Source organism: Equus caballus, chromosome X, assembly GCF_041296265.1.
Source record: "Equus caballus isolate H_3958 breed thoroughbred chromosome X, TB-T2T, whole genome shotgun sequence".
Taxonomy (NCBI): domain Eukaryota; kingdom Metazoa; phylum Chordata; class Mammalia; order Perissodactyla; family Equidae; genus Equus; species Equus caballus.
Window position 1 is genome coordinate 115173460 of NC_091715.1, and position 24748 is coordinate 115198207.

The 24748-nt window shown below is 39.8% G+C and overlaps 1 protein-coding gene across 5 annotated transcripts in view; it reads left to right on the plus strand.

Moving 5' to 3' along the window:
• Nucleotides 1–24748, plus strand: part of DOCK11 (dedicator of cytokinesis 11) — a 180605-nt gene that overhangs the window by 46844 nt on the left and 109013 nt on the right. For 3 of the 5 annotated variants that reach the window (XM_023633785.2, XM_023633787.2, XM_023633788.2), the window contains exons 5-12: nt 501–570; nt 1183–1278; nt 13027–13161; nt 15381–15558; nt 15945–16024; nt 17294–17377; nt 20828–20968; nt 22166–22378. In XM_023633785.2, the coding sequence (XP_023489553.1) occupies nt 501–570; nt 1183–1278; nt 13027–13161; nt 15381–15558; nt 15945–16024; nt 17294–17377; nt 20828–20968; nt 22166–22378 (997 nt within the window). The remainder of the gene's footprint in view (nt 1–500; nt 571–1182; nt 1279–13026; nt 13162–15380; nt 15559–15944; nt 16025–17293; nt 17378–20827; nt 20969–22165; nt 22379–24748) is intronic. The other 2 variants (XM_023633790.2, XM_070258289.1) reach the window with 1 other exon arrangement.

Here is a 24748-nt window from a genome sequence, read left to right on the forward strand (position 1 = left end):
CCTCGCAGCATATTATACAGGAAATGTTTTGGAGAAAGAAGACTTTGTGTGGCCTTTTATAGTTTTCAAAGCACTTTCCCAGAGGAGAAAACCAAATCCTAAAGATAACCTTTAAAACCGAGTCCTAAGATGACCAGTCCAAGGGCATACAGCAAACAGATGGAAAAGCCAGAATTAGACTATGTTGTTTTTTGACCTAGGGAAAGATAAGGTTCTGTCACCACTAACAGCTCTGGCCCACATTCTTTGGCAATTTCTGCCCTCCCTACGTATTTGGACTTAGTTATGTCTTTGTTGCTGGCTGCACATGTGGGAGTCCTTATGTAGAAGGTAATGTAAGTTTAGTTAGAGGGGAGAAGCTGAGTTTGGAAAGGAGAAAAGAATTACTCCTTCTTATGTCTTGGTGTTTTCTTGGTTGTGAGAGAAAGAAGTCTACTCATCTTGCTTTCGATTTTTGTCTCTTCTGTTCAGTTTCTAAGACAATTCTCTTGCATTTTCAGCAAATCTCTGAGACCAGAAAAGATTCCCAATCATGTATTTGAGATTGATGAGGACTGCGAGAAAGATGAGGTAAGGATGGAGGCAACTGCACTGGTTTCTTCAAGGTCACTTCTGCTGAGAGAGATTTCCTTGAGAAAAGATGAGGGAAAAAATTGTTTTTGAATGATCTGTGGCCAGCTTTCAAACTACTGAGTGTTTAAAAAATTTTGTTTTAAATTGTTGCATTTCCAAATGGAGTTTAAGAAAAAGCAAGTGAAATGGGCGGTGATTTGTATATAAACATGTTTTCCCACCTGGGAGACATGTTGGTGGAGTGGCCTTTCCCTCACTGGGCATGTGGTGTAGTGATTCATCTAGACTATCCTGCCTGATACATCCCTCTTGGGACAGATGGCCCGGATGTCTGTGACATTTTGAAGTGCAGTTTGACTGTTTATATAATGCAGAAGACTTTCCCAGAAGACAGCGCATATGATTCAGTAAATATTGAGTGCCTAGGGTGTGCAGAGCACAGAGCCTTTCATTCTGTAGTTAACAATTTCAAGTTTAATCAGGCATCTTCATGGTGCGGGGGAGCTTTATGCTTTAATTAGAAAATGGGGCAGGGTCTAGTTTGTGCCTCTCAAATGTTTGATTAGATGACTGGCTGCTGTTTCACTGATGATTTCCACTCTGTTTCAGGATTCTTCGTCTTTATGCTCTCAGAAGGGTGGTGTGATAAAACAAGGCTGGTTGCATAAAGCAAATGTAAATAGCACCATCTCAGTTACCATGAAGGTAAGAAGTAGTTATTATATTATTTCATCTTTTAAGGATATTGTCCTGAGTAGCCTGTCTGGAAACAATATTTCTTTTAAAAAGATTTTAATCTGAGCGCTAGCAAAAAAAATCTCTAATGAGTGGATTCTCACAGATGTATGGAATTTTCAAAATCTGAAAGCTCAGGATAAATTTAGAAGTGCAACTTTTAAAAGAAATGTAATTATTAGCTTCTGAGTGAGGAAGTTTAAAAAGGTGGCTGTCAATTGAGTGAAGAAAGTAGCTTTGAAGCAAAAGGGCGTCAAGTGTTCCTATGTGGAAATGAATGTGATGGGTAGAAGGATAGGGTAATCCATTTATTTAGCAAATATTAATTAGGTGCTTATTACACGTTGGTCACTGTGGCAAAATATACGGATGCCTAAGATGGGGTCCCTGGCCTCCAAGAGCCTCCAGTCTAGATAAGAACCATACTGAATTAACTACTATACAAAGTGGTACCTTAGTGCCGTCAGAACTAGAGAGTTTTGTAGTTTGGCCAGAATAGTGAGTTTGTGTATGGGGTTGGTGTGAGATAAAGGTAGAAACAGAGAGGGATAAAATTGTGCAGGGCCTTGAATGCCTCGGGCATGAGGTTGGCTTTTATTCGGGAGGCTGTGAAGAGTGATTAAAATCTGAGGGTAAAACCAACCGGCTACTTGAAGACTCTGAGCAGAAAAACAAATTATTCTCTGATACCAAATATAACTGTTCTTTCAGATATTCACTATCAGATCATGTGGCTTGCTGAGGATGATTCACACTTGCATTAAGTATTAAAGGTCATTCTATCTTTCACACAGCCTGCAAGCAGAAACCATGGGTGTCTACCAAGGGGAGACTCACAGTTTATCTTCATTTAATATTTGCCTGCTGCTTTCCATTTAGTGGTCATGTCCTGTTCTCACTTTCATTTTCAAGCCCTAAAAAGAACGAATCCAAGCTGTAGGATGTTTCCTCTACGCCTCCTGTACCTAAGCATGGGCCTCGGCATGTGGTGATGCTAAGAGAATCCATTTATTGAGGACTTAATATGTGCCAGGCACCATATATGTTCTGTCTCCTTTAATCCTCATGGCAGCCCTATGGTCTGGATACTATTATTATTCTTAGTTTACAGATGTGGCAAGTGAGACACCAAGAAATTCAGTGATTCACCCAGGGTCACACAGCTCCAAGTTTTCAGAGGTGGGATTTGAACCGAGGTGGGATTTGAACTCAGGCTGATGCCTGAGCCTATGCTCTTAGCCAGCACACTGTCAGTGCTCTCCACCTGAGTGAGACTCAAGGCTTTATTTAATTTTTTTTTCTTTTTCTCCCCAAGTCCCCACAGTACATAGTTGTATATTTTAGTTGTGGGTCCTTCTAGTTGTGGCACGTGGGACGCTGCCTCAATATGGCTTGATGAGTGGTGCCATGTCTGCGCCCAGGATCTGAACCAGCGAAACCTGGGGCCGCCAAAGCGTAGTGCGCGAACTTAACCACGGGGCCAGCCCTGCAAGGCTTTATTGTAATATATCTCCTGTCAGAGTTATCAGGTTCAGAAATGCACGTGAGAAGGTTATAATTCTGTGCATGTTGTCAGAAAATGGTTCTATGGTTTTTGACTCCTTTCACTAGTGAGTTCCTCTAATGCCTTTAAATTATAATTTGCTTTACATATAACTTTTTTTAGGAGCCCATATGTTATAAATCAAAATATGGTTGCCTGTAAAAAGTGCATGCTTTAAATTTTCTTTCATAGTTCATGAGCTACAGATTGGTTGATGTGGTCGACAGAATAATGGCCCCCACAAAGATGTCAATGTCCTAACCCCTGGGCCCTGTAAATGTTCCCTTACATGGCTCTAAGGAGAGTTAAAATTGCTAATCAACAGATAGGGAGAGTAGCCTGAATTATCCAGGTGGGTCCAATGTAATCACAAGGGTCCTTACGAGTGGAAGAGAGAGGCTGAAGAGGACAGCTAGAGAAAGAGATGTGAGGACAGAAGGAGGGTCAGAAAGCCGTGCTATGTTGCTGACTTTGAAGATGGAGGAAGGAGCCACAGGCCAAGAAATGTGGGCAGCCTCTGGACGCTGGAAAAGGCAAGGAAATGGATTCTCCGCTAGAGATTCCAGAAAGGAACGCAGCCCTGCTACAACTTTGATTTTAGCCCAGCGAGACCCATGTCAGACGTTTCACCTACAGAACTGTGAGAGAATTCATTTGTGTTGTTGAAGCACTAAGTTTGTGGTGATTTGTTACAATGGCAGTAAAAAACGAACTCAACCAAATTAGTTAGTCAAAGATTGATTGTTTAGCTATATATTTTCTATCCCTGAGCTTGCAAACTCCACCACTTACAGGGGCCAGGCAGGAACCATAAATTCATGGAGTGGGTGGTGGGTCTGAGGCAACCTGGTGACCACATGGCCTGGCTGAAGGGGACAGCTGCTGCTTGTCTCCAGCTAATTGTTGCTCTGCTGCTGCTGAGCTAGGCTCTTTGCTTTTTTTTTTTTTTTTTTTCTCTTTTTATCCACAGCTGTTCACGTTTTGGCCACTTTCTCTTTTTTTTAGCAAGATACAATTCACATACCATAAAAACACTTATTTCTTTTTAAAACCTCTTGAACATTAGGCAAAGGAAGGAAAAGAAAGACTAAACCAAATTGGTCGTATGTGCTACTCAGCTCTTTAAAAAAATGAATAGGGAATAATTTGAAATATAAAGGCCATAATGAGATGTGGGAATTGTCCGGGGTTGTGGGTCTCATTTATCCCAGCTATTCTCAATTATGGATTATGGCTCTCTCCATTTTGGCTTTCTGGGAGCTGAATAGATATCCTGTATTCTTCTGGTTTCACCTCCTAAGCCATAGCAGTGGTATTGTATTTCAGGGTTTATCACAGCTAGAATGGGCATGAGAGGAAGCTTCAGCCAGATTCAGTTAAAAGTGTCTGAGGGATTGTGCCAAGATTTTTTTTGTCTAAGAATTGTGTTTTAACTATTATGTAGTTCAGCACCGTTAAAACTTGCAGTGTTTACTGTGCTCTCTATAAGTCATGTGTCGCTTAATGACAGGGATACATTCTGATATATGCGTTGTTAGGTGGTTTCGTCCTTGTGCAAACATCCTCGAGTGTACTTACACAAACCTAGATGTTATAGCCTGCTACACACCTAGGCTAGATCGTACGCATCTTATGGGACCACCGTTGCATATGCAGTTTATCATTGACTGAAACGTCGTTATGCACTACATGCCTGTATATAAATAGAGGGCATGTGAATGTATGGAGCAGTCAGGCGGACGGTTGGGCATGGGGAGTCATTTTGTTTGAACTCACGCTTGTCCCCTTGGGCGCCCTGTTACAGGGCGGAGGATCATACACGTTCTTCCTGCTTCAGGCCTGGATTGGCTCATCTAGATAGAGGAGAGAGGCTAAACCTAAAGGCGGGTGAGCAGCTGGCCCAAATCCTGCAGAGTTGGGAGAGGCAGAGACAGAAGAACTGAGGCAATGGGCGGACAGAATTTATGAGACATTCTGACAGGAAAATTTCTGTATATTTGTTTATACTTTGTTCGTCTTTGAAGTGAAGAATATTAATGAGTCTCGTAAGCAAAAGGGAAGATGATTGGGGCATGCTATTATCTGATTCATTTTCCCAATACTGGTGGCAGTTTTACCCTTGGTGCATCTGGAGTCCCCTGCTAGGATTTTGGTGGCTTTAGCAGTGAGCACCACAGGACCAGAGCTCGCAGAGTTGAAAGCAAAGAACCAGTTTACTATTGGAAAATTCAAGCTCTGATAGCCCCTGCAAACTCACAGCAGACTAACCAGGAAGCCAGCGCAGAAGGATCTGAGTATTAATCCTGACTCACTGGCAAATAACAGCCTGCATGAGCCATGCGTCTTCCCTCCTCTTTTATCTGTGCCTCCTTGATGCGCTGTGGCTTGACATTGGCCTGCAGATCCCTCTGGGGTTGACAAAGACTAAAGCGGGGCAGCGTGGTGCCTTTTAGAGTGAGGTGTAAGTTTAAGAGTCTTTATTCGTTAAAAAAATCATGTCGAATCAGTCCTTTGAAAAGTTTGAAATGATGCACAACAACTGTAAACTATTTTTATGAACAAGTCTGAGTCCTTTTCCTGGACATTTTGACTGTCAGAAATAAGGGAATCAAATAGTGAGAAAGGGAGAAATAGAATCATGAGAGAAGGTGGAAAGAAAAAAATGAAGGCAAGAGGGTTAGAAAAGACTCAGCAAAGGCCAGTAGATAAAAGGAAATCAGAAGACTCCGACTTTATAAAGTCTTTTGAGAAAGCAATCACACAACCTATAATGGGATGTGAATAACGTGGCCAAAGTCATTGTCTCTGGGCTGCTTCAGTAAGTTACGCCTCCCCAGCCAGCTGCCAGACAGTTTTGGAAGAACATTCAAGTCGATGGTGATGGGCTCAGGGGAAAAGGGGCTGGTGAAGGAACTAAGCTGAGTTCTTCACATTGGAGGATTATAAGACCCCATATACATGGAATATAAGTTTGCATTTCTCCAGTATATACCTTTCTGCCAGCTCTGGTCAGTTGTTAAGATATAGTCTGCACCATTTTTTGTAATTGTCGTTATTTTCCCAGAAGTGCTTGCTGAGCATCCCTGTTATTGGCTGAGAAACTAGCCCTGAGGAAGCCAGGTTACTGGAGAGCTGCCAGTGCTGTGCATCTCTTCAAAAGTCCCAGTTCTTGGTGCCCGAGCACTTCTTTTCCCTCAGGAGGATGCTGGCATCACGCATCTCTTGCAAAAGCTTTGTTGGTTGTCTGGGCACAGTGACCACTTTGCTCAGAGCTTATAATTTGCTTTGTTCCTGGTGTTCATGTTAAAACAAGACAGGCCTTGTCATAGGTGATTAATTTCCTCAATTTGTACTTTCTAGTTAATGAGAACACACCCCGTTGCCACTCTTCAATTCCTGGAAACGTTTTGGAGAGAAGTTTAAGATATCATAGAGAATAAATGATCCCTTGGACAGAAACTCCAATCCTAACAGAAACCTATTCATTTACATTCTCTCTTTGTCAAGTAGCTGCTAGAGACATCTGCTTTTTTTGACTGATTCCATATCAGGGAAGGAATTTAACGTGGACTAGATAGCTATGATATTGGACATGACCTTCCCCTGGTATTTAGAACTATTTTTCCTAAGGGATGTAATGATATATGCAATAAGGAAGAATCTGATCTCAAGGGTGCTTTATCATTAGAAAAAAAAATCTGTTGCAGATTCTTGGCCAACCCCTGGGACACCCACCTTTATGCATCTTCTTGGGTCAATTTGGTCACATTCCTCTAGCTCCCTCCTCCCCACTCTGAGCAATTAAATGTTGAAGTGTCTTGGTATGTTATCGGGGTTGCAAGTTCAACTGCTTGATGAATGACTCACTTCTGGTTCCCTTTTTCTTTCTCTTTTTCACAAAAGAGAGCCATTTGTTATATATCCAGAGTCTAAAAGCCCTCACTTATTCTTTGACTGTTATAGGAGGGTTTTTTTCCCTTCTGCAGTGGGAGAACAACAAATCAAAAGGGGATTTTACCTAAGAAAGCACATACGGTATTAAAATAATTGCTAGGAGGCCAAAGTCACTGTGTTTATTGGAACAAAAGGAAGAGAAAATCTTTTCCTTTTGATCTGTTAGTGCATTGTATTCTCGAGTCTACCAGACTCTCACAGCTGACAAACTGATTATGCTCAGTTTATGGGTAAGGTTTCTCAATAATTTGTTTCTTATGTTTTGTTTTCCCTCATTCATTGGTGACTATTTAAAGCCATTTATTCGGGACTTCTTATGTGCCAGACACTATTAGGAATCAATGAATTCACCACCAAATATATATTGATTACCTTCTTAGTACAAGGTGTTAGCATTGCAGAGGGTAGAGAGAAGTGTAACAGGTGGAGCTTAAAACCTATTTGAGGGGGCTGGCCCTGTGGCCGAATGGTTAAGTTTGTGTGCTCTGCTTCGGCGGCCCAGGGTTTCACCGGTTCAAATCCTGAGAATGGACCTAGCACCACTCATCAGGCCATGCTGAGGCGACATCCCATGTACCACAACTAGAAGGATCCACAACTAAAATATATACAACTGTGTACTCGGGGCTTTGGGGAGAAGAAGGAAAAATAAAATCTTAAAAAAAAATCCTATTTGGGGAGATGAGACACACAATAAAAATAATATGTTTAAAGGTGATACCGAGACCAAGTGCTATGTGAGTCCAGATTGCTGTGATCTGGGGTCAGAGAAGGCTTCTCGAAGGGGGTGGAGCCTCACAGGAAGGGAATCAGAAAGGAGGTGAGTGTGGAAGGCAGTATGTACAGGGCAGGTGTGTTAAGTGAAGTTAGGTAGTCATGGGAGATGAAGTTGGTTTGGTCCTTTGGTATCTCGCTGTGCCTCAGTTTCTCCTCTGTAACATAGAGCTCTTAATAGTGATTACCACACAGGGTCGTTATGAGGATTAAACGATATAATATGAGGAAAGCACTTAGCCAGCGACTATAATGTAGTGAGCACTCCACAGATGCCAGCAATTGTCATTATTTCATATTAGTAGTAGGATTGTGGGAGCACCTGGAATGCTGGAACCGGCACGTGAACCTTACCACGTGGGTAATGGAAGGTCATTGAAGATTTGAGCAGGGCCATGCCATGCTGAAATACAGCTGATAAAATAATTTGTCTAATGAGAAGGGTGGCTTATAGACCGCTCCTACTAGACTTTGCTTCCAACTAAATAGTTAAATCTTTAGTGCCCAGATGTGGTGGAATTATTTAAGAAAAGCTATTTGATTTTTAACCAGTTTCCCAGAGGGTAGACTTACGTGATATATTAAAACTTGGTAGGACTGTAAAATGATATGGTGGAGAGAGATGAGTGATATATTAGGTTGCCAACCTACTGGTAGGGGTTCTTCAGCAGGATGAAGTTCCTAACATTCTGGTATAATTAACTACAAGTCAGTTTTCTAAGTCATGGGGTTTCTTCCCCATTGTTTCTTTCATCTTTGATTAGAACAGCTCTGAGACCCAGTTATGTCTCTTGCTCTCCTGCTTTCTCCGTTTCCTTGCTGCCTCTTCTTTCCTGTTCTGAGAGTCAAGTAAGTTTCTGCCACCCTATTTCTACATTGTTTCTGGCCCACCTACTTTGCCAAAGCCTTTAGAACATCCTTTCTCAGGGCTCCTGGTTCATGTAATTTAGCAGTAAATAATTACGTATAGGTAACACACACAGGTAGAAACTCTTGAGATTTGTTATATAAAAATGATAAAAGGCTCTCCTAATTTGAGGATACTAGGTGCTCAAGTTTTCCTGCCTTCCATCTTTGATTCAACTGAGTGACCAAAGGCCTTTGTTCCTGCTCCAGAAAGGGTCATGTGGTAAATGTTCAAAAGGTTGTCACCCAGACGGCTCAGGGCTTTCAGGATACTTGGCAGGACCTGATCCCAGAGAATTCTCTCTTTTGACTTCCTCTCTCTTTTCTTCTTCTGGGTGGTCTGAGTTGGCTGCTCATCAGGATCTGTGCTTCTCACTAAGTAAGGTGGGGAATGTTCAGCTGTGTTCACCATCTAGGAGAAATAATAAAGGTGAGGAAGAGGAGGAAGAATATGGGTGTTACAGAGAAACACCATTCTATCAGAGGAAGCCACTGGAGAATCTGCACTGGAGAATGAATTATTCATTCATTCTTCATTTATTTTACACAATTTTATTGAGTCTAGGTACTGTTAGAGATACTGGGGGTACAGCACTGTTAGAGGTACTGGGAGTATAGTGGTGGATGACACATGGACCTTAGCAGTCTAAAATAGACAGAAAATAGATAGATGAATAAGATATATTTGCATAGTGATCATTCTGTGAGAAAGATAAAATAGGGGGCTACGATGAGTGCAGGTGGTCACAGAAGCCCTCTCAGAGGAGGTAAGATTCAATCAAAGACCAAGGAAGTAAGAAAGCGAACTGTGGGTATGTGGATGTGTGGGGAAAGAGGTCCAGGCCAAGGGAACAGAAAGTGCAAAGGCCCGAAGGAGCTTGCTTGGGGTGTTTGATGATTAGCTGGGAAGCCAGTGTAGCTGGTGCAGTGTAATTAGAGATAAAATCCAAGAGGTAATTCGAGGCCAGATGATGTACATCATCCCAGGCTATGGTGAGGATTTGGGATCTTATTCTTACCTTGGTGGGATGCCATTGGACGGTTTGGGCAAGATTCTCTTTGTTCGTCCCTGTCATATGATTCTGACTCCAGTTCTACCGTTGACTTGTATGTGTGACTTGAGTGAGCTCTTGGTCTCTCAGTTTGCTGTTAGGTAAAATGTGAATAATGGTGCTTATCCCCACGCGATATTAAAAGAACTAGCTATTGGTTACAAAGGACTTGAGGCCTTCAGATGAAAAGTATGAAATAGAGTATTTACCACTCTTCTATATAGTAATTATATTAATAGCTGCCGTCTTATTGAAATGGAAAAAACAATGAAGACCTGTGCCCTAAATAGCAACATCTTGGAAATTTAAAAAATGTCAGGGAAGTCATGTTTCTGATTTTCCTTTTGGTTCCATGTGAGAGATTTAGGATACTCCTTTCTTCTTTGAAAGGTACCTTAAAAGCTTCCCAGAAGTTGAAACCCAGGATATATCACAGAATATTCGAATGAGAAAACATCGTTGGTGGGTCTTACAGATCTGTTGTTGGGGCAGTCTCATTTCTGTAGAAATGACTTTTTAAAAACATTTCTTACTGTACCAACTGTGAGCTTCTAGCCTGTAGGAAATCCCTTGGGGAGGGCGGCCTCCAGCCTAGGGATGCTGCTGTGTTATTTGTTCAATTTCAGTAAAATTATTTATAGATCCTGAAAACAATGATCTTATACATCATCTTGTCTGATCCTATCATTTTGCAAGTGAGGAAACAGAGAATCAGAGTCTTGAGGATAACTCACTGCTGGTGAGCAGGGGTGCTGGATGAGAATCAAGATCGTCTGTCAGGCATCTGCGCTCTCCCCAGATTCATGAGCTCCCTACCTCCGTGTCACATTTAGACATAATTGCAAACTTACAGGAAGTGATTTACTGTAATTTCAGATCCCTTTCCATCTCTATTCTAATGATGTGCTCTGCTAATACTGGAAGTGGGGGCTGCCACAAAACATCTTAGCTTGGTGAGGCAGCTGTACATGAAAAAAATTTCACAGACTATAATTTGACTCTGTGCTGCAAATGTTTTGCTCTTTTTCTCTGCCTCTGTCCCTCTCTTTGTTGCTGGCTGTGGACTCTGCAAGTAAAGTCTACAGACTGTACCACGGAGTCTATAGTCTTTGAATTTTAGATTTGATCATAGTGCAGATTCTAATCTTGTAACTTTTTCATTTCAATTAATTTTTGTCTGGAAAATGTATTTTAACTTTTTTCATACATGATTGTTGTAATAACTTTTAAAAAGTGGTGTTTTGTTCTTTTGAAATGAGCTCAGTATGTGATTTTGGTCTTCTGGTCCCATCTTTTTTTTCTTTTAAAGATTTTATTTTTCCTTTTGCTCCCCAAAGCCCCCTGGTACATAGTTGTGTATTTTTAGTTGTGGGTCCTTCCACTTGTGGCATGTGGGACACCGCCTCAGCATGGCCTGATGAGCGGTGCCATGTCCGTGTCCGGGATCCAAACCAGTGAAACCCTGGGCCGCCAAAGCAGAATGCGCGAACTTAACCACTCAGCCACGGGGCTGGCCCCTGGTCCCATCATTTTAATAACGGATATGAACCATTATCATGAAAATAAACAAAGATATAGATATATAATCACCATTATGATCAGCATTTTCCTTGTCTATGAATATAGATTTCTTCAGTCATAGCTCTAATAACCTTAAATGTGGGTGAATCAAATATGAGAGTATATCTCGTATACACATATGAGAATGTATCTGTACATTCTCATATTATGAGGTCACACACACGCTCAGACACACGCTCACTCACTCTTTCTGTACCTTCATATCCTAATGCAGTAACGTTTACTTGATTGGCATTGAAAAACAAAGTGATATTTTCTGCTTGCTCTCCTTTCTGTTGATCGCACATAGCCCACTTGGCCACTCCCTGAAATGGAAGCTGTGGCATTTACCAGTCTAACCTGTTAGGGTGTTCCTCACACTGATATATTTATGTCACTCATTCCAAAATCAATGATATTTAAACAAGTCAAAAATAACTACAAGCATATTATTTCTTTTTACTGGTTTTCCTAAAAAGAAATGCCCCTTCACGTGTTTCTATATTTTGCTTACTCATGCTATGGAGAAATGAATTGTTGGTATTTCAGATACTTTGCCGGAAGTTAAATAGTTTTCAAGAAGAATCTTGCCAAATAAATACTCTTTCCATAATTAAAGTTCTTAAAATAGTCAGATATCATACTGGATAATCAGATGGGTGATTGAAAATGGCAAGCTTAAATGTTGACGCCAACTTCTGTCAGTAAGACAAGATGCATAGGAATGCATTTCCTCAATAATCACCAAGACTCTCTTTCCTAGTCTCTCTTGCCATTCTCACCCTGAAATGATTTTAGATCCATCATCCTGGGGAATTTGACTGTAACACATGCTTGACACAACTTGCAGTTTGTGGCTTATTCTGAGAAGCATAGATTCATCAGAGAACTCTGAATCCCCTTTTTCCACCTCCTTCATCAGATCTAAGACTCTTTTTCTAAAAATTATTTTATTGAGGTCATATTGCTTTATAACATTGTGTAAATTTCAGGTGTACGTTATTATATTTCAGCTTCTGTATAAACTGCATCATTTTCACCACCAACAGTCTGGTTTTTATCCGTCACCATATATATGTGTCCCTTTACCCCTTTCACCCTCCCCCACTTCCTTCCCCGCTGATAACCACAAATCTGTTCTCTTTATCTATGTGTTTGTTTGTTGTACTTCCACATCTGAGTGAAATCGCACAGTTTGTCTTTCTCTGCCAAGACTCTCTTTAGGGGAGAGAAGAGGGGCAGCATGAACAAGTCAAGCTGTCTTCCTCCTTTTCCCTGTTCTTGGGGGTTTCACTGTGAATTGTAGCAACAGGTTATTCCTTAACTGTTCTGAGTCCCTAATTTCAAACGGATGGCACAATCCTATTGGACCTGTCGACTCAAATCTCAGCATGAGGGCACTCAACAACAACTGGTAGGCAACTAATGACTCTCAGCGTTTGCCTGTGAGTGTATTATAAGTTGGACTTTCAAAAGCAAGGACACTGGAACAGCACAGATGAGTGCAGTAAGATGTGCAGGTGAAATGTAAATATATGCTAAAGGAGTATGTGTCTGTCTGTATATATATTTTTATATTTATACATGGATTTATGGTGATGTGAATGAAATTATAAGAATCTAGTCATGGTTTGCATTCAAATGGGAAAAGGATGCTATAGTGAAATGATAGTGACTCAGATACGAAAATGCTTTATAAACTTCAACTTCTCTAGATATTTGATTAACTGAGAGTAAGTCACTTGACTTAAAATTCTCCATCTTAAAACAATGAAGATAATTGTAATTCCTAATGGCTTTTCAGAGTTGTCTGAAGATTGTCCAGATATAATGCCTGTGGCAAGCTCTTCAAGGTTTTTTAGTTCCAAGAAGCTGTTTAAATGCAATGTATATGTAACAAATGTGTCATTGCTGGGTTTTCCCCCATAGGTATTCAAGAGACGGTATTTTTACTTAACTCAACTTCCTGATGGTTCATATATTCTCAATTCCTATAAAGATGAGAAAAATTCGAAAGAATCTAAAGGTTGCATCTACTTGGACGCCTGCATTGACGTTGTTCAGGTAGGGCCGTAGAGCTAACCTTTCTGTCTCTTTCTCGAAGAGGATATTGATCGACTATTAAGAATCTCAGCATTTTTTTGTCTTGGTTAATGGCATCTCCATCCACCAAAACATTCATTAACTTCAGTGTCCTTTTGAGTGCCCCACTCTCACTCTGTGCCAGTATTCGAGTGTTTACCCAGTCCTTTGGAGACAAGAGTGTCTCTTGAATCTCTTACCTTCTTTCCATTCTCACTGCCCTTCTTCTGGTTCTCCCTTTTATCATCTCGTGGCCAGAGTCACGCTTTCTTGCCTTCTGATTTGTTTTCCTGCTCCAGTGCATCTTCCTGAGACAGACGGGGTCCTTCACTTGCCTACTCAGAACCTTTTGGCTCCTGTTTTATCGTCTTGCGGAGTGAGACCTAAAGCTCTTCCCATGGCATTTCAGGCCCACAGTGATTTGGCCTTACCCTGCTTTCTAACCCCATCCCCTCTGCGTCCTCTCATACATTCTGTGCTCTAGTCACGCCAAACTCAGTGCTCCAGAGGTTCGCATGTGTGTGGCTTTCTTACGTTTGTTTCTTTGCTTGGTGTATACTTTTCCCTTCTCGTTCCTATTTGAATGCTATCTTTTAAGACTCGGCTCAAATGGCACTTCTACCATGAAATGTTTTCTGTTTCCTTCCTCAACCTCATGCACTAAGTGGAATTAAGCTCCACCTCTCGTGTGCTACCACTACTTTTCCCTCCATCATATGACTGAATCATAATCTAATTTGTGGTTAATTCTGCACACTCCTTTTTGGAGTACAGGGACCATATCTTATTCATGTCTGTGTCCCTTGTACTAATTAGCAGTGTTGTGCACACAATAGGGGCTTAATAAATGTTTGCTGATTTGAATAACTGAAGAAGCATGGACAAAGACTGGATGGGAAACAGAGGGTAGAGAGAGAATCTAAATAGGAAGTCGATTGACCAAGAGATAGGAGCCATTACTATAGAGCCAGGGCAGCATGGTCGACCAGAAGGAGCACTGGGCTGGTTAGGAGGCAGGAGATGCCCGTTAAATGCCCTCACCTACCTGAATCCTAATTTTCAAAACTGTAAAGTGGGATTAATGTCTTCTTACCAAACGAGATTGTCATGAAGATCAAAGGAAAAAACGCTTTTAAAAACATGAAGATCTATGTGAATAGAGGTGCCTTCTTTTTTTATATATGTAATAGCTTTTTTATCCAACTGGCAGAAGAGGCACGCACAGTTCCCAGATTTTCTCAATTAGCTCTAGACCGGATTGACCTTTCTTTAGAGCGTTCCCGGGCTCTGCTTTCCCCATCTATTTATGATTCCCCCCCTTCCCAAATATTTTCAAATATATAAATCTTTATGACTTGCTACAGCAGTTTAATTTCATCCTTTACTGTCCTTTGAAGATGAGAAGGAGGAACTTTCGTGGTTCCTTCTTGAATAATGACCATGCAGTGGAAAATTATTGATTCATGAGCCTTTCTTGAAATGAACGCTGAGCTATTTGGGAGGGAGAGGACGGTGCTATCTTTCTTTTCATGACAGAGGAGGTGGTAATATGAAAGAATACGTCATCATATTTGAGGATGAATTTGAAGTTTTACAAAAGTTTCCTTGTGTGCTAGTGTTCAGCATAGGCTGTTTCCATGTTTTTTACTGGGAGCCACAATTTAATGTGAACCAACTACAGTCTTCTTTTATGCTACTGTGATGCATTTCATCTTATGCATGGTAACGTGAATCAGGTATCAATATTGTGTTTGATGGTGTGATATAAAGCAGGTCCCAGATTTATTTCAGGTCATATTTAAGCCTCTTTTTAAGGGCTGATTTTGAAAACCTGTAAATATGCAAGGAAAACTTTAAGCAAAATGGGAATAGTAAAACATCCGCTTATTTTTATGGTGCCAGTTTGATTATCTAAATGTGAAGGATGTCAAAAGGCCTTAAGTGATAATACTCAACAAGTAGTATTTTATGCCACCTTTGTGCATATACCACTGTGCTCAGTACTAAGGGTAACAAAAAAGATGTTTGACATGGTCATTCATTGTGTCGGAGTTATAAATTCTTGTTGGTAGAGGCAATTGTTTCGTGAAAGTATTGATGTACATATGTGCTAAGCTGAGGTAAAAATAAATAAACTAATGAAATCTAATATTAAAAGGGCAACTAAATTAACTGAACACATGCTTTTTTATTTCCTCTAGTGCCCCAAAATGCGGCGTCATGCTTTTGAACTCAAGATGTTAGATAAGTATAGCCATTATCTGGCTGCCGAAACTGAGCAGGAAATGGAAGAATGGTTGATAACTTTGAAAAAGATTATTCAGATCAATACTGACAGTTTAGTGCAAGAGAAAAAGGAGACGGTAGAAACAGCACAAGGTCAGAATTTTTAAATGATTCATTACTGAGGTAAAGCCCTTGTCTTTAATCCATGGGGATGTCCTTTGTGTAGGGTGAATATAGAACTCTTAACCTTGAAGGTTGACCTACTTCATTAAAAGTGACTATGGAGGCTGATAGATATTTTTAAGAGTTGATGCTGCGCTGACTCTGACACATGAAATATAACCAGACTAAAACGGATAGGGAATTCATGGCAGATTTTCAAAAGTCCATTAAAGTTTTCCCTATGCTTTCATAATCAAAATTCTTTGCAATAAATCTAGTAGGAGAGGATGGGGTGGGAGAGATAGTTAGGGTATTCCTCTTAGGTGATTAGTAATGGTCTGCATGGTTTGGAACATCTGCTTTTAATGAATTTGCAGATGATGAAACTAGCAGCCAAGGAAAAGCTGAGAACATCATGGCCAGTTTGGAAAGGAGCATGCATCCGGAACTGATGAAGGTACATCTTTCTTATGGCAACTTGCCTTCAACTGAGACAATGCAGGATTAGCTGTTAAAGTTGTAATGCTGGATTCCATTTGGCAATGTCACTTCTAAGTTAAGAACCATAGCAAATTAGTGAAACAGGTAGAGATTGTAAAAGGAAAGTTATACTCTTAAAGTTGGACCTGTAAGTGCCAACTAACAGTTTGGAAAATCTTGTGGGGTTTTTCCTAGGTGCCAGGAAGTACTTCTAGGTTCTTGTGAGTGTATTAATTTTGTCTGCTCCTTCTTATTCAGTTTAATTGCTGCACTTCATTCGTAAAGAAATACTCTTCATTCAAGGGGTTATTGATGCAGATTGAACATGATATTTGATCTAATGATTTGTGTATGTTAATTTCATATGAAAATCATATTTTCTATATGTAAATATGTAGGTATATGAATAATTTCATCAGGTAAAGATTTGACGAACAGACATCATTTGTGTTAATTACTCTGCTCTTTGGAGTTTGAAAGGGGACACTTTTGAGAGAGAGAGTAGAAGGTGATTATCAGACCTGTCTTAGTAGGTTACATATTTTACTCTGTGGACCCTATACTATAAAAGATTAGAAGGTTATGACCCATTTATTCATTTAAATCCTGTCAAACCTACTTATATTTTTACTTTATTATTCTTCCTGGACTACTAAGTTATACAAGTTTAGAAGTTACTTTTTTTCTCTTTGAAATTTACCTTTCTATTAAGCTCCTAAGCTAGTTTCCAGAATTTAGGAACACATTCATGTCCCCTGATCTTGGCTTTCTATGATGTTGTAGATTTTAATGTATCCCCTCTGAATCTTTGTCATTCCAGACTGTACAGCCCGTTATGTTTTTCCTAAAGTGACAGAATCAGAATTGTATACAATATTCCATGGCTAGCACCATGGATATGTAAAAGATAGTGTTTTCTTCCTTGTTTATTTCTCTTTTGCATCCAAAGTCTCTTGGATTCGTTTTTTATACCACTATGCGTTGAACAATATTCTTGATGTTATGAGAGGCACATAGAAAGTCTAGGAACCTGATCTATGGCTTATTGTGGGTCACAGTGACAGTGACTCTGCCAAGCAAGCATTCTTTATCCACCTTAAGTAGATGGAAATGGAGAATGGTATATTTTTGAAGCTGTGTCAGATTGCTGTCTTCACATAAACTATATATTTGAATGGTATTTAGTACTGTTTTGAAGGAAATAAAATAATGTTTGGTGTGTATATATATATTTTTTAATTTTTAGTATGGAAGAGAAACTGAACAGCTAAACAAACTCAGTAGAGGAGATGGAAGACAGAATCTCTTTTCTTTTGATTCGGAAGTTCAGGTACTAATGATATATTTCTTTACATAGCCCTGGAATTGTTGCTTATTTGGGTAAACAGCATTTATGAAAGGAAACGTTGACATCACTGATTTTTGCACCACTGGGCAATATCAGTTGCTTTACCTTTGTCTTGTTCGCTTTGCACAGGTGGCTTAACAACTAACTTCACTTGAGGACTGTCATGTCTGCAAATAATTTGGGACTCAATATGTGTTTTATTTCTCAGTTCTCTATATTCTTTTCACTTCATCTCACTCACTCCTCAAAATGGGTAAATTAAATAACCCTTAAAGATGATTTCAGTGCTCTTTTAGCTCATCAAATACAATTGTGATCTAGTATCAGCGAATATCTGCAGTATCAAGAACGCCAGGTCATCTGAGACTTGTGATTTATTCTCCACTGTTGGCGCAGGCCTGTAGAACCGGGATCATTTTCACATCTGGCTTAATCCCCCTTTAAATGGAAAGTGGTTCAGGGAAGTACAGGTTTGTGTCCATATATGTGTTCACCTCTTTCATGAGAGATAGGTAGGCACTTTTTGTACGAAGATATATGCAGTTAATATTTAATTCCATGATATTTTCTAATTGAATTGCTGATTGGTTTAAGTGGAAAACTTCTACCATATACAAGTATGACAAATATTTTTCCTAAGGAACATATTTCACAAGAAAATGAAATTATTTGTGGGAAGATGATTATTTTTGGTTTTCTTTTCACTTTTTCTATGTGAGATTTCTAATTAAATCTTTGGGATTTTTTTGAAATAGAAATGTATGCATTACAGGAGCATTACAGTTTTTTTCTCAGTGAAAATAGACCATGAAAATATACAATAAAATGGGGGAAGACTGATTTTGTTTCTTTTTGCTTTTTGCTTCATACGATTTTCTAAATAAAATTTTTTAGTGTGAAATGGAAGAAGTTTATAGTCTACAAACAATGCAGGAATTTTTCCTTAGTAAAAATGCCACACAAGAAAATGAAATTACTTGGAGAAAATTTGTTTTCAGTGTTTCATCTCCCTTTTTTTCCGTAGTGGTATTTATATTGCTTGTGTGAGTCAAATGATTTTAAAAAAGTGTAGCAGGCCTCAGGAAGGTTAGTTCTAAGATATTCATTCAGAAATGTACTTGTTCCAAGCATGTCTGAACCTTTGATTACACCCCCGAAAGATCGGGTTCTAATTGGACACGTCAGGCTCTTTCATTGTATACAAAGAAGCCAATTGACTGTGGTTGAAACCCAATCCAGTATCTTAAAAAAATTTGTGGTGTAGTGTTTTTGTGGTCATGGAACTGAACTGATTTTATGTTTGAGTTTAACAGTGAGCTACAGTGAGAGAGAAATTCACAGTTGTGATGAAACTTTAAGGACAAAAAATGGAATTTAATGTTGGTTATGGAAGGCAGTCTCACCACAGAGAAATTCATGTTGTATGTATCAAGTACCTTTTCTAGGTGAAGTGCCATCCTGTGTCAGCCTTTTCTTTTGGCCTCAGTTTGGTGTTTAGAGACAGGTTTTCTACCACTGACCTTAGAGAATAAAGACACACTGACTGACCGAAGGGGATGGCTCCAACTTTGAACTACTGGGGAAGGCCGTATGTTCCAACGTTTGCACTTGCAGGCCTCAGAAAGGAAAGGATTTGGGGGCTGGGGTGGTTTAGTCCAGTTTCTCTTCGCATTCCGCTGTCTGAGCAAGATAGAAAGGAGAGCAGATAAATGGGCGGAAATTAGAATTGATCTCCATGGCAATGACTTGCCTCTGCTGGCTCCACAGAGAGATAAGTGTTCGAGAGGGAGCTGTCTAGTCCCACACATTTGTATTCCTTTTGTAGATAAAAAGACTCAGGGGGGAAAAATTGTGCTTTCAGGGACGAATATTATATTCTAGGCCCTTTTAAGGAGGATTTTGTCAGTGATTCAGGCTAGGTCAGAATAGCTATAATTATCTAAGACTCTTCAGGCACAATACCTGTTTTGGCTTGAATTACTTGGGCAATTGAGAAAACTTCTTGCGTTTCTTGGCTTGCGTTTTCCATGTTGGCAGTGTACTCTGCTCAGATTCCCCAGTCACTTCCCGCCTGCCATATCTTTGGTCGTAAAGTATTGTAAGTTGTCTGTCCCACAATGTATACACTTTTCCTCCCATTCGTGAGCAGAACGTAAGTCTGTTGAGACATTCAGAACGAACGGAAGATGAACTTCGTTCGCCTGAGCCCTGTGAGCTGTGGAGGAGGATTCTGTGAATTGCCTTGACGAGGGGCAGATTCCTCCCCTGCTAAGAGGAATTCCTTGACTCTTAATATCTTTTTCAAAACTTTTTTTCTATTTTGAAATACCAATAATTTGTAAAAATATATCTCTGTGGCAGCCAGGGTACATCCCCCAGCTCTGTTAGAAGCTGAGCTCAGTGTTTATCAGTTTCCTAAGCAGACGCCTCTCCCTCTGTTCATCATTTAAATGTAGGTGGTCCCCAGGGCTCCAGCCTTGTCCTCCTTCCCGCCCTAGTTACCACTGACTCCCAAATCCAGCTCTCCAACCCAGACCTCTCCTATTTTTCCAAGCACTTACTAACATCCCCACAAACCCAGCACGTCCCAAACTGAACTCATCATCTCTACTCACACTTCCCCCATATCTGCTATTCACTTTCATTTTACAGCTAAGTTCGTAACATCACAATCTACTGAATCTTTCAAGTTAAGAGACCATTGTGTTATTCTTGATGCTTCCCGTATCTGTTCATGTCGATTTTGCCTCCTGCACAGCTCATGAAAGAAACAAAATTCTTACCATCCTGCAACATATATTTCATGGGGAAGACAGACAATAAACAACTAAGTAAATATAAAAAAGTAATGTTAGAAAGCAAAATCAAGGAAAGAGAGTATAGTTTGTCAGAGAACGTGCAGTTTTATGTAGGGAGTTAAGGAAGGTCTCTCTGTGGAAATGCCAATTGATCAGAACCTTCAATGAAATGAAAGAGTAAGCCAGGCATCTGTCTGCAGGAAGAGGATTCTTGACAGAACAGCAAGTGCAAAGGCCCTGAGGTGGGAGGGTACTTGGTGTGCTGGAGAAATAACTAAGGAGGCTGGTGTGACTAGAACAGAGAGTTGGTTGGGGGGGGAGGCAAGAACAGTGGAGATGAGGTCAGAGGAGTCGGGGGAGGTAGGGAGTTGTGTCATATAGGGCTTTGTAGGCCATGGTATAGACTTGTGACTTTCCCATTGCCGTCAATCAGAGTTTCATCATCTCCCTCCAGAATTTCTCTATCAGTGTTTGAAGAGCTCTACAAAGGCTTGTTGAATGAAAAAATGAAAAGGGTTCAAATGAATAATGGACAGAGAGAACTGTTGGATTCTGCAATTTTTACTTATAGATCTATATTAATATGAATCCTATATATATTTTTTGGAAATGATTCCTGCTATCTGTTTTGTAGAGGTTGGACTTTTCAGGAATTGAACCTGATATAAAGCCATTTGAGGAAAAGTGCAATAAACGTTTCCTGGTAAATTGCCATGATTTAACTTTCAATATCTTGAGTCAAGTTGGCGACAATGCAAAAGGACCACCCACAAATGTATGTATGACTTTTCCTTCTACCTCCCTTAAACCAGTGCATTAAGGAAATGCTTTTCCTTTTTATCGCTGAGAACTAATTTACAGGATGGAAATTCCATTGCTACATGTTATGATAACTTGGACATGGAAGAATTTCATACATGTATTTCTTTTGCCAAAATGTGAATATGTTTTCATCTTGAGAGGATTCATGAAAGTCTTACCTCTTTAAAGTAGCAGATAGAGTAGGCTCTTGACATTTAAGAGGGACAGGTCCCCAGAACCTGGACAATCCTCAAATTTGTGAATTCTACCAGAGAATATGACTTCTGTGAAATTGGCTCACAGCAATGAGTAAGGAGCAGGAAAGCCGTGCAGGGCTACAGACGCTGTGCACTCAGCTAGCCGCACTCATTACTCTCAGAGAGTGAATTCATTTTCTTCTGCACAGAGAATTCTAATTATTAGCTGTCACGGATCATTTGAGTTGCTCAGAAATACTTGAAACTATAAACGTAAAATCACCCAAGAGACTGCATTTTATGTTCATCTTTATTTTTGGAGTCTGGTTTTGTCTTTTAAAAATATCCACAGTGATGATTTATTCTGTTACAAAGTAGCTGAAATGCACTAGCAGACTTTCTTTGTGTAAAGGGTTAATTTTTATGCCATCTGGCATGAAATTTCTCTTTGTGACCAGCTTTCAAATGCCATCTGTAGAGAGGAATCATGTCTTCCAAAACTGCTGATGGGGCAAAGCTTTTGTCAAGTAATTTGATGTTGACTGATATTAGCTCATCTGAAATGTGTAATCCAGTAAGCTGTAACATAACAAAAGGGAAGATTTATTTCTATTTTATCATATTGGCATTATTTTTAGGTAATTTCAGTAAACCTGTAAGAAGTAAATTTTATTCATAGAACAATGGATGTTCTTTAAATGTGGCTTCTGATTTCTACTCATCATTTAAAAAAACTGTAACTTGTGAAATTATTTATACCTGACAAAAGTTAAAATTTGATAGTCTGTTATTTTTTAGAATGCTTTCTTATATGCAAATGAGCCACGATGCAATTTTACCTAAATGTTGAACTCAGAAAGGAACTGTAATGACAGAAGCTTGAGGAATAAAAACAATTATTTTATAATTTGTGTCCCTCCTCCACCCCACCTAAAAAAGTCTTCGTTTAAAAGTATAATTGTTTTCATTCCCAGGTTGAACCCTTTTTTATCAATCTTGCCTTGTTTGATGTGAAGAATAATTGTAAGATTTCAGCTGACTTCCACGTAGACCTGAATCCCCCATCTGTCCGTGAAATGCTGTGGGGCGCTTCAACCCACCTGGCTGGGGATGGGAACCTAAAAGGCTCTTCGCCTGAGTCTTTCGTTCATGGAATTGCTGAATCTCAGTTACGCTACATAAAGCAGGTAAAGCATGATCTTTTAGCCTTGGTAGCACATTCAGAATAAGAAACAAGGTCTATGTTTAGGTGTTTTTCTGGTGACTAAAGTTGAAGGGAAAAAATGGATACCAGCAAATATGCTAGTAAAATATTAGCAAAGTGACATTTTCAATGGGACCGTGATGTGAGTCTCAAAGGAAGTATTTTGTGAGATGGAATGCAAATAACACAGATGGACACAGACACGCCCCCATGCCCATGCGCACACTCTGGAGCAACGCAATAGGTGCCTGAAAGACTTGTTTCTTTGAAGAAAAAGTGACCTGAAAATAACCCCCCATCCCTAATTGCCATTTCTATTATAAGTAGGTAGTTTTAATGGAGCATAAAGGCTCTTTATACAAGGAGTTCTGGTTGAAAAGCAGTGGGAAGGAACTTCTTGTGTCACAGCTGTAATGCTCCTCTCGTCTGTTCTGTCTGGTGCAAAGAATCCCGTTTAGCAGGAGCCTGACGGTTCCCTGGCATTTGACCTCTAACCAGACTGGAGGCCATACGAGTTAGGCAGAGTAGAATTGATGTCTGCCTTCCTTACTCTTGCAACTGACAGGAAACTAGAGCGCGGCATGGAATTAAAGTGGGAAGAGGCGTAAGAACAAAGCAGTTCACGTTGTAAGGAGGTTTATTTTTCCCAAAGTAAAAGTGTTCCTTTTTTTCCTCATTATAAAGATAAATACATTGTAGAAAATTCGAACAATGCAAAAAATATAAAGAAGAAAGTAAAAATCACCACCCATAGACTATAACTATTAACATTTTGTCGAACATCTTTCTAGACATCTCTGTTGTGTGTATATAAACAGATACATGTTATGTATACTCTTATGCAAACTGTGTCATATTCATACTGTTTTGTACCTGCTGTATTCATTTAACCTCATGTTTATTATCCTATATCAATATCTCTGGATCTGTCACATTCTTATTAAAGGCTAATATGATACTCCATTGATTTAGCTGATTAGGATATTTCTAATTTTTGGATATCATAAGTAAGGCTGCATCGAACATCCTTGTGCACACATGTTAGCTCATTTGTTGAATTATTTCCTTAGAATAAATTCCAAGCATTGGAGTTTTCAAGGTTAAAGATTATGCTCATTGATACAGATTGCCAAGTGGTAGGGGAAGACTTTACGTGTGTTGTCACTGTCCTCTTTGGGCTGTGGGTCTGTGGGTCTTAGCTTTTCCTTAAGTTGCCCCTTGTTCCCTTCCAGCTCCTTAGTTTGTTACTCAGACTATAGTTGTCACATATGTGAACGTTCCACTACAACAGCCTATGCATCTAAGAGAGAGATTGAGCAAGTATAGTATTATAAATATTTGAGAACCTGCTATTGAATTACATGTTTAAAATTTCCCACAAAATATCAAGTCCTTTGAAGCCAATGATGTATTTACTGTATTATTTCAGTGTATTCAGCTGTGTATCCAATGCAAGAAGTTTAAATTGTGATTTCAGGTGTCGTCCGACTTGTAATTTAGGTCGGGAAGAAAATCAACATTTTTTTTGAGTAGCTCCAGATACTCACAATTTCCCATTGGTATCTCATGTAATCATCGTAGTTATGTGAAATTGTCTAATTATTACCGTTTTGTCGATGAGGAACCCGCGGATCGGGGAGGTTAAGGAAGCTACCCACCATTATATAGCCAGTAGTGCTGGACACGGGATTTGAACCTAGGTCTCTTTGAAAGAACTCAGTCAACAATATTAGGCAGAATGGAATTAAGTGCTGAAGTATCTAACACAATGGTAGGAGAAGAGTTTGGAATGTGAGGAGGGGTCAGCGGTTGGGAATTAACTTAGATGACCACTCAGAAGATCTGGCACTTAAGAGAGGCCTCAGAGGAGTAGATGAGAGCTGGAAAGGGGAGAACAATGGGCAGTGGCCTCAAAGGGCGTGATCGTTTTGCACCCTTTTTCAAATCAACTAAAGATAGCAGGAAGTGGGCATTTACTTCAAATGGTCGAACATTTAATTTTGAATAAGTGTTTTTCTCAACTTCCTCCCGTTTAGGACCAGGAAGCGGTGCTATGTAGGAGAGAGACTGAATGTAGCAGATGTGAACACTAATCTCAGCTCGTCAATTTTTTGGCAATAACAATGACAATTTAAGCACTTATTATTGCCATTGTATTTCTCTAGGGACTTTTATCTGTATGAGGTCACTTAATTCTCACAACACTCAAGTAAAATAGGTAGATACTGGGACCCATTTTATATATGTGGAAACTGAGGCACAGAGTGGTCAAGTGGTTTCTCCAAGGTCGGAGAGCTAATGAGATGAGGAACAGGACCTGCACCTGGGTCTAGCAGGCTCCAAAGCCCGGCTT